The following is a 9968-nucleotide window of genomic DNA, read 5'->3' as shown; positions in this document are numbered from 1 at the left end:
GTCATTCATGGTCTGTAATTTTGTCATTCATGGTCTGTAGTTTTTTCATTCATGGTCTGTAATTTTGTAATTCATGGTCTGTAGTTTTGTCATTCATGGTCTGTAGTTTTGTCATTCATGGTCTGTAGTTTTGTCATTCATGGTCTGTAGTTTTGTCATTCATGGTCTGTAGTTTTGTCATTCATGGTCTGTAGTTTTGTCATTCATGGTCTATAATTTTGTCATTCATGGTCTATAATTTTAGGAAAAACAGCTGGTCCCCCATCTGTGAAGATGTGGAGTTTGCAAAGGGATCTTTCATTCATACATTTTAAATAGTGTTTTAAAATAGCAAACATTAAAAGACTATAGACTTCAATATGATGCTTTGTCTTTAATGCCAATATTAAAAGACATACATACATGTGTAAATGCAATCCATACAATATTTTTGTGATATATTACACAAGTGGAAAATTTGTAAATACAAAGTGTCACATACCAGTACCACAGTACACGAAAAAAATAATCACATCACAATCAATGGTAATATTAATATCTGCTTGTAAATATACATCACACTTGATGATTAAATATGCGAAGGCCATGCCGCTTGCAGCTGGCCATTCATTTGTCAACCACTACACTTACACTTTATCATATACCCATACCCATACTGCTTCATCCCAGTGACGTTTACCATAAAATATCAGCCGTAATATTCCTGGGTTAATGTTAAGATATGCATGATAAACATAATTTGTTTTGGAGTGTTCCTGAACTATATTTTCAATTTGACGGTAAACAACGTAACAAACAAAATGGCTGCTGCTCTCTGCCTGTGAAGCAATGTAGCTGACATAAAAATTTGAAAGGCTTTGAGAAAAACAGAGTTGCTGAATAAGGAAATAGCATGTTGACTCCTGCAATGTTTTCCCTGTTTTTTTCTGTTAAAGGTGTTGTATTTTTTAAGAGAAGCTCTGGCAAACATTCTGCCATCTGCAAGACACAATCTACCTCTGAACAGGTAGCGAGTGCGTGATGTGATGCCTGTTGACATGGCAACTCTAAGTGTTTAAACAAACAAAATGGCGGCCTCTTTCCATGCTGTATGATGATCAAACACAATCAAAATCAGGAAAGATATAAAGCATAGGACAATTTTTTATTGTAATACATTGTAGCATATTTCACCTTTGAAAGTTCCTCCTGTACGACAATTTTTTAATCCCTGTGTCTTTCTTCTTGGGTTTCATTGAGATATGGAGGACTAATACAGCAACATCGCGCGTGATGTTGACTTCTTTGTAGGTTATGAATGAATCCTGTTCACACAAATATTTCGATATTAATGCTTAAGGCACAATAAAAGCGAAGTCTCAAAATTTAAGGTTTTTTGTACTATGAGTAAAGTTTTGGGTATGGGTATATGATAAATCGGTTATTACCCACTATCGCCTTTTCCTTGAGTCGTATCAGCATTTGTGTCATTTGTGCAAGCTGTGTTAGACACTCGACTTCGTCTAGTGTTATGTGGTACAAATGACACTCATGCTGATGACATAGAAACAGACGATATTGGGTAATTCCTCTAAGTATTGTCTGTGAGAAATGTTGACATTCATTCTGCAGAATTTTTTACTAACCTGTGACACATACATTCTCAATAGTTTGATCCATCAAGTCAGTTCTCTTTGCAAATTTTCTTTCAACTTCATTTTAGTAGCTCACGTGTGCACACGTACGTAAAACAAGCTACTATCACAGCAATGTCTGTCTGTGTCTGTCTATCTGTTGGCACGATATTATAAGAACAGCTGATAGATCATATGGAAATGTGTTACACTAGGGAAATCCAGTACATAGATTCTGTTTGAGAATAGCAAGAACTGATCAGATTTTGGTGGGCCTGGATTGCATATTTAGTTCCAGAGACCAGCTCTGGAACTGTTAGTTTTTGCTCACTTTCCTTCTTTCTTTCTCTATTTCCGGTATTACTACCATAGAACATGCTATACACAAATTTTACCTTAATTACCCAGAATGCATTGCAACACGCTTATGACGTCATCGCTCAGCTCGGACGGGTTTTACGGGCATTTCTTGTTGTTTATTTATCTTTTATTTTGCAGTGCTCAACTATCATATTGCGTTCAGCTATTAATAATTCTAGCTTTCTTTTGCTTTGTTTTTTGTTGCTTTTTGATTTTATTTTCCTCTAAACACTCGCCGTACGTGGCGCTATACTGTTTCGCCCAAATGCTCATGGGTTGAATGAGATTAATGATGGCGGCGGATACGATCGCTTCGCTCGCATAGAGAGAGAAAAGTAGGCTTTCCGTAAGTTTACAAGCGCGGCTGGGCACATCGTGTACCTAGGCGAGGTGGGTGTGCTCGAAAACGAAGATCAATGCAAAATTTGGATTCAAAATTGGCTGTTTTGGCGGAGAAACTGCCCGCCGTATTTCTCAGGAGCCACCAGCGGTTTTTTCTATATCAGTCTGCGGGGCTGTGGTGGGAGGTAACACACAGCCCTGCCATGCAGAGCTAGGCATTCATAGTGAACTGTCTCTCACGGCCCCGGTTTGCGTTGGCTGCACGTAAAAGCAACTCAACTTTCCAAGATCAAACGGTCAGTATCTTGTGAAAACAGCTACATAGCAATGAAAATTGTTTTAGTCTGTGCTTTTAATCAAATGAAAATGCATGTGGCCTCGCTTTTCCATTTCAACGGCCTGGGTCCAATGTTTCCTCTCGTCTGATCATCATCGTAAACCACGCGGCTCTTTACGGCAATAACTCAGCGCTACCCGTCAAGCGATTGATTTTTGCGTAGATTTTTGATGAGAATTGCTACCAATGTTGATCACACTTAGTTATTTATAACATAAAAGTTTATTGCCAATTTGCATATTTGGTGAAATTTTGTAAGATAGGGATATGTATTTGGAATACCTCGTAAGTTGATGAAACTTGCCATGAACATTGAAGTTAATGATATAACATAAAGGTGTTCTGCATTTTAAGATATAGCTTATTACTCATTTGCATATTTAACAAACTTTCCTAATTCGGGATATATATCCGGATTTACTACATCAAAGTTGGCAAAACGTAATGTGTACATTGAAGATACTATGATGTAACAATAATGAAAGTTGTTAAGCATTTAGTTAATTACTAATTTGCCTTTTAAGTGAACTTTCCAATTTGGGAAACTGACTTCATCAAAGTTGACAAAACTTGCTACATACATCGAAGAGACTATGACATTATTGAAAGTCATTTCACACTTTGAGATCAGTTAATTACTAAATTATCATTTTAATGAATTTTCCTAATTAGGGATAGATACTGAATTGATCAAAGTTGACAAACATGCTATGCCCATTAATATAAAGATAAAACATTGCTGAAAGTTGTGTAGCATGTTTACACTAACTGCTTACTAATTTGCATATTTAATGAACTTTCCCAATTAGGGGCATAAGACTTGAAGGACATTACCACAGTATAAGAAACTTAATATGTATATTAATGAGACAACTTGTATAAATGACAAACATTTTGCATTTTCATGTCAGCTAATTTATAATTTGAACATCAAATCAGCTTTTATATAGTTTGGCAAATAAGGCTTGAAGTATTTGACCAAAGGCAATTACACTTGTTAATATAAAGTAGTGATACAATGATAGCAGTCCAGGAAATTAAGTGTTTATACTTCAGCTAATAATATATATGCATACTTAATGACTTTTGGAATTAATTGATGGTGAATATTGTTCATGATGTTGATAATGACAATTTCAATGAAGTGGCAGACTTAAACCCCGACTTGAAAAGGCCCGAGAACGGGATTAAATGAGGTATTAAGAAAACTATTAGGCGTTTCTGTCTTTTGTCTTCTTTTGAAATTGCAATCATTATCTAAATATGTTGCTTGAGTTTTGGATTAAGTCTGAATGGGTTTAAAGCAGTTTCAGCTGATAGAGAACTGCAATTTAACTGAAACAAGGAGCATTTTTAGTCCATTTGTGGTCAGTACATCAAACAAACATTGACATATATTCTGCAAAACTGTGATTAACCTTGGAATAAACACAAATTTCTAAACAGTTTGGATAAGTAAATTTAAATTCCCATAAATAAAATTTTCTTGCCCTCTTAATAACAAATTGTCCTCTAATCCTAAATCCTTAAAACAATATTTGTACTCTCTGTTAATCTCTTTTCAGAAATAAATGTCACTATATAAAACATATTTAGCCTGACCTACTGATTACATTACAATAATACATCCTTTGAAGCACTCCACAAACACTTAAATTTGTTGAAGTAGACACCATAGTTAATCTGCAGTAGAATCTTACTGTTGCAACATGACAGGGAGGGGCAAATCCAAATTGAACTTTGGTGGTGTCTGAAATTGATATCATTGATATTGACCCTTGATTGAAGTTGGATTGAAGATTACCGATGGATTAAAGTTGGATTGAAGGTTACTGATGGATTAAAGTTGGATTGAAGATTACCAATGGATTAAAGTTGGATTGAAGATTGCAGATGGATTAAAGTTGGATTGAAGATTACCGATGGATTAAAGATGGATTAAAGACTACTGATGGATTGGACGTCTGACTGACCAATGGGCTTGCTCATATCCCTGTTGAATATTTCTCAATCAATGTGCACCTTCAAGGTCAACTTTTTCTTTGTATTCTATAATGTAAACATCACAAACTGGCAAAACAGCATATTTATGTCTATATACAAATCAGTATACATCATGATGAAAGTCATTGTCTATTTCGACTGTATACACAACTTACATTACTGTATACACTTCTCTGTAAAAATGAACTCATGAAAAACTATTTTAAACAAGTATTGTCACTCCAAATGCAAATTGTAAAATGACGAATAATATTGATAACTAGTACTAGATCTCTCAAACAATTAAACTTAGTTTTTTGTCGAGGGCAGCATGTCTGGCACTTTACAGCAGACCAATTCTAAAACTTCACTTTTCAGAAGTGGAACTGAAACTAGCCTCATGTTCTGTTTTTAAATGATTTTATCACATTGATATATGTTTTTTGGAATATTAATAATATGGAAAATCTCGTTGCAAGTAGTAATGTAAGTAATAGCATTATTTTGTCAGGAGGATCACACTTTGTAGTGACTAAAATTTCATGCTAAAAAATTATAAAGTTCCATGTGAATTTCATGATTATTTGATAAATCCAAATGATTTATCCTTCAGATCCAACAACCAAATTTGAAACCTAGCTGCCAAGTGGTTCTGTCTGGACCAAAGAGGGCAAAAAATGAGACAATTACTAAGTAAAAACTTTTTAAAATATGTCAATACAGTAGTTGAAAGCTAGGTCACCAGTCCATTCAACCCTGAAATGGGAATACTGGCCTAAAAATTTTACAAGTGCAAATTTCATCATCATTTGAATAAATCCCGATGCAGTCTTGAAGCTTTAAGCAGCAATCATCAGTTTGATGTTACACAGAAACGTATGTGGTACGTGAAAGAAAATGTTCACGCCTCCTGTAAAACTACTGGCTGTGTGTGATAATTGTTTTAATTACATTCAATAATTCCAGTAAAACTATTGGCTATGTGTGATAATTGTATTAATTATGTACAACAGTTCCTGTAAAAGTATTGGCTGTGTAAGATAATTGTTTTGATTACATTCAAAATTACAGTAAAACTATTGGCTGTGTGTGATAATTGTATTATGTACAACAATACCTGTAAAAACTATTGGCTGTGTGTGATAATTGTATTAATTATGTACAACAGTACCTGTAAAACTATTGGCTGTGTGTGATAATGTTATGTACAACAGAACCTGTTAAGCTATTGGTTGTGTGTGATAATTGTATAATTTACACATAAGAGTTATAAAAATGTATCCTGATGACTGTAGCAATACTTGAAGGATGTTGAATATTTGAATAAATTCAGTACCACGGTTTGCAAACTTTAAATCAATGGATGGGCATGATAACATGACAACATAAATGGTTGTGCAACACTAAGCATCCTTGCTAATGATTTAAAAAGTTGTATCATTTTGAACATTAATATCAACATTCGCATCAACTGAAATCATGTTCCTTTGTCTGTGGTTAGGTCATTCTCATTGGGTTTGGAACTGACTGAATACGGTCTTGTTTTTCTACCATCTTTGTCACCTTCAACAAGACTTCATCCATTTTCTTACTCATTATGTCCAAGTTGTCTTCTTTTCTAGCATTGCTTTTCTTCAGCTTTGAAAACAGTCCTAATGAAAAAAAAAACAAACCTTGTCACCTCTACTTCCCAAAGCATATAGAAATTACTCTATTCAGCTTGTCAATGCAACATCTTGGAATTCTAGCCCAAACGCTTGGACAGTACTGTTTACACATATACAGACTACCGTATGTTGACAAGTTCAATAATGGGTTTCTCAAGATGCTTTGGGGAGTGGGGAGTAAAACAAGACACTGTGGTTTAGATTAAAAAACAAAGTGAAAAACCCATTATGTTACAACTACTTGCCTTTTTACCAGTCTCTTGATGACAAAAGAAGTTGGCACATGTGTAACATTTGGAAATTCTTTATGAGCATCCATAACTAATCTTCACATGTTATCAGTGAATGTTTGTTTTTGGCCAATCTTCAAAAGGTAAATCTACTATCATAGAGTTGCATGGATACCGTAGGCAATATTAAGGATTCGGATTTCGACAGAAATTGCTCACAATAACTTGATTTGGAAGTTACAAGGGTTTCTGTAGGCAATTACAAGCAGTGACTGTATTTTAAAGGGGGCTGGTTGTTGGAACTGCGCGTGTGTGACTCTCTTGTTTACAAACAATGTATTTCATGCATGATATCTATATGCATTACTGCAACATAGCTGCAACATATAAATTTTATGATCATATTCGTTGTTTCAACTTTCATCAATCGCCAACGTACCCTAGATACAGTATTTACATCGGTCGTAGGGGTCCCTGGCAACCTTGGAGCAGAGTTCCGACGACCACCTCCCTTTAATACAAGATCTTGCAAATGAAGATGTGCAGCTTATCATTGAAAACTTTTGCCAACATACCTTTTAATCGCAGTTTCTTCATGACTTTCTTCTGAATTCTCTTCACACTGCTTGTGAACCTCAGTATCATGAAGTCTACAATCTCATAATCATTACTTTGTTTGGATGCATCCTGTCTGACTTGTGTAAAAGCATCCACAACAATACTGACTAACATATTCAACAAAATGAAGAAACAAATGATGGAAAAGAGAACGAAATACAATGGGCCAATGATGCTTTCACTCAAATCTTCCAGGTAAAATTTGCCAATGAAAGTTTGCAAGAGAGTTTCCAAAGAACTTATGAAAGATGCAAAAGCCCACAATATTCGACCAAACCGTAGAAAACCAAATGCTGCGAAATTGCCCAGGACGAGTGAAAATAACACACTGAAGGGCACCAAAGTTTCTGATGCATATTTGATTGTTGCTGCCAACATCCCTATTCGCTGATTGAATCGCAATAGATGCAAAGCCTTTATAAATGCAAAAAACACCACCAAACCGATGAAAAGAGTGTACAGTTCATTCAATGAGGCCACATACTGGAAATTCAGGAATTCACTCCCTGCAAGAAAACAAAAGACAATAAATGCAGATGTTTTTTCTAGTATTAACCTGGGTTGTGTTACTGTTATACTCTGTTATGATGTTACAAGTACTACTCTTTAAACGAAATTGAGAAATTGATTTTCAAATTTACCAACAATTACATATTGAGCACAAAACATTCACATAGTTAATATCAAAATCATTAAATGTGATTTGAAGAGTTCATCTTTACATGAGCAAAGTTGGACAAGGTATTTTTTGAGGAACTGAAGCAGAAACTTCAGAGGGATTAAAATGATGGCTCTGGAGTAGATTTTCAAGAGTTTAAGAAAAACTTTAAAGCCTTTAGTACGGAAACTTCACACCACTCTGAGCAGACTTGAATGTGGCCATCTCAGGGATATGTATATCAAATGCCAATCTTATTTTAACCCTTTGAGCACTGTAATTTTCCCCCAAAATATCTGGGCAACATTTTACCAATTTTTATGAAGTTTTCTGTCATCTTTTCCATGATTTTGGGCTAAAGGGACATAAATTTTCATTGGCTACACTTTTTGACCAAAATTTGGGAAAAATCAGAAAAAAATTGTCCACATCTGAAAGAAATTGTTGGTGCTATATTGTATAAAAATATTGTACAAAAATCGACTTTGGCACTCAAAGGGTTAATGTGAGCAGTTTTGGAAACGATAGGTACAGCTTTTTTCTGCATTTTGAAAGCTTATTTGCATGACTTTGGCAATACCAGGACAACTGGAAAAAGTTCTGAAAGATGTTAATACGTCACGACAAATTTTAAGGTACAGACACATTGTTTTTCAGTATCCACAGTGGTCAGGCACACGTAAATACCTAAACACATGTACATATGCAAAATGATTGGTAGGATTGATCCAAATAGCTCAGTAATATACTATACATGCAAAAAACTACTGGGAGCTATCAGAAAGTGGGAATTTTTCATTACTTCATGGCAACCTTGGTATCATACATTGCATTTTCAATTTGAGAAAAAATATTACAGCAAATGACTTCAGCAGTAATCGTTCATCTTGTTGAAGAAATGATTCTCCAGTAAAGGAAAATAAAATTGGCATGCAGCATGTTTGAATAAGGGGTGACATCAAAAGTTCAATGCCTGATAAACCCCCACCCCCAAACTAAGAGAATTAATATTTTTATCCGACATCGATCTTTTGACGTCGGCCCTAAGTAAAAGTTAAAATCAACTCACTGTCTGTTTCCTCCAATGTTCCGGTGTAGTAGAGTGTCACAGTATATCTGACCAGATACATAACAACCAGGCTTATACCAAGTACAGTCAGGGTAAAATCAATGATATTCCAAAACTGTTTGAAAAACCTCTTCCCGGTATTTTTCATGATGTATAGAATCATAGCACCGTTATAAAGCAGAGTGAGTGCATAGATTGTATGTGAAACCATCATGAAAATAACGTGAGATATTCCACCCATGAAGTCGTACAAACGGAATACGTCTATTTGCATGCCAGGAAAAACAGACCCAGTTGCAGGATATTCAAGAATCAATATAATTAATGCAAACAGATTGACCTGTGCATTGTAAAGAGTGAATTCAACAAAAATGGCACGTGTATGTTTGTCAATCCAACTGGTTGTATACAAGTGGTCAGTGACAGATACGGCTTCTTCTAAACTGGTTCCCATCAGTGCTTCATATCCCCCTCCTGAGTATGTTGCAAACTTTCCTGTGATTGGCATTCCTGCTAACTCAATGGTACTCCTGCAGAAAAAAAAAAATCTGTCAACAGAGACCATATTTTTAAGCAGTTCTTCAGTAAATATTCAGAGATTAATGGTTCATCCTTTGATTGTTAAATTAAATACAAATCGGTTTCAAGTAGAAAATACTGAATATGATTCTTTTGAAAATAGAGCAACATTAGAAATTATCGGAATGAAAAAGTGTTTAGATCTACTATCTGGGCAGGATATACCCATAGTTGGAACAACCTACCGACTTGTTTTTTCTGTGGCATATGTGTGTGGATCTACTATCTGGGCAGGATATACCCATGGTTGGAACAACCTACTTCTGTGGCATATGTGTGTGGATCTACTATCTGGGCAGGATATACCGCAGGATATACCGGTGGTTGGTACCCACTAACCTGTATGCCCAGGGATTCCCACCAGTGATGATTATACTTTCATTGGAGAAAACTGCACTGTCATCAGTCCATCCTACACCAAAATTTCTCTCTTCTTCATTGCCCATTGAATACTCAACATTACACTGGTGTACATAATCCTGCATCACTGTAGCAACCTCACATCCATCTGT

The 9968-nt window shown here is 35.4% G+C and overlaps 1 protein-coding gene across 2 annotated transcripts in view; it reads right to left on the bottom strand.

Moving 5' to 3' along the window:
• Positions 1-353: 353 nt before the first annotated feature.
• Positions 354-9968, bottom strand: part of LOC139152773 (polycystin family receptor for egg jelly-like) — a 52892-nt gene continuing 43277 nt past the window's right edge. For both annotated transcript variants that reach the window (XM_070726102.1, XM_070726103.1), the window contains exons 22-25: positions 9796-9964; positions 8878-9407; positions 7108-7656; positions 354-6287 (exon numbers count right to left, since the gene is read on the bottom strand). In XM_070726102.1, the coding sequence (XP_070582203.1) occupies positions 6133-6287; positions 7108-7656; positions 8878-9407; positions 9796-9964 (1403 nt within the window). In that variant the 3' untranslated portion in view covers positions 354-6132. The remainder of the gene's footprint in view (positions 6288-7107; positions 7657-8877; positions 9408-9795; positions 9965-9968) is intronic.

Source organism: Ptychodera flava, chromosome 16 (genome assembly GCF_041260155.1).
Source record: "Ptychodera flava strain L36383 chromosome 16, AS_Pfla_20210202, whole genome shotgun sequence".
Taxonomy (NCBI): domain Eukaryota; kingdom Metazoa; phylum Hemichordata; class Enteropneusta; family Ptychoderidae; genus Ptychodera; species Ptychodera flava.
The sequence above is the reverse complement of the archived record's forward strand: the minus strand, read 5'-3'. Positions and strand labels throughout refer to the sequence as shown.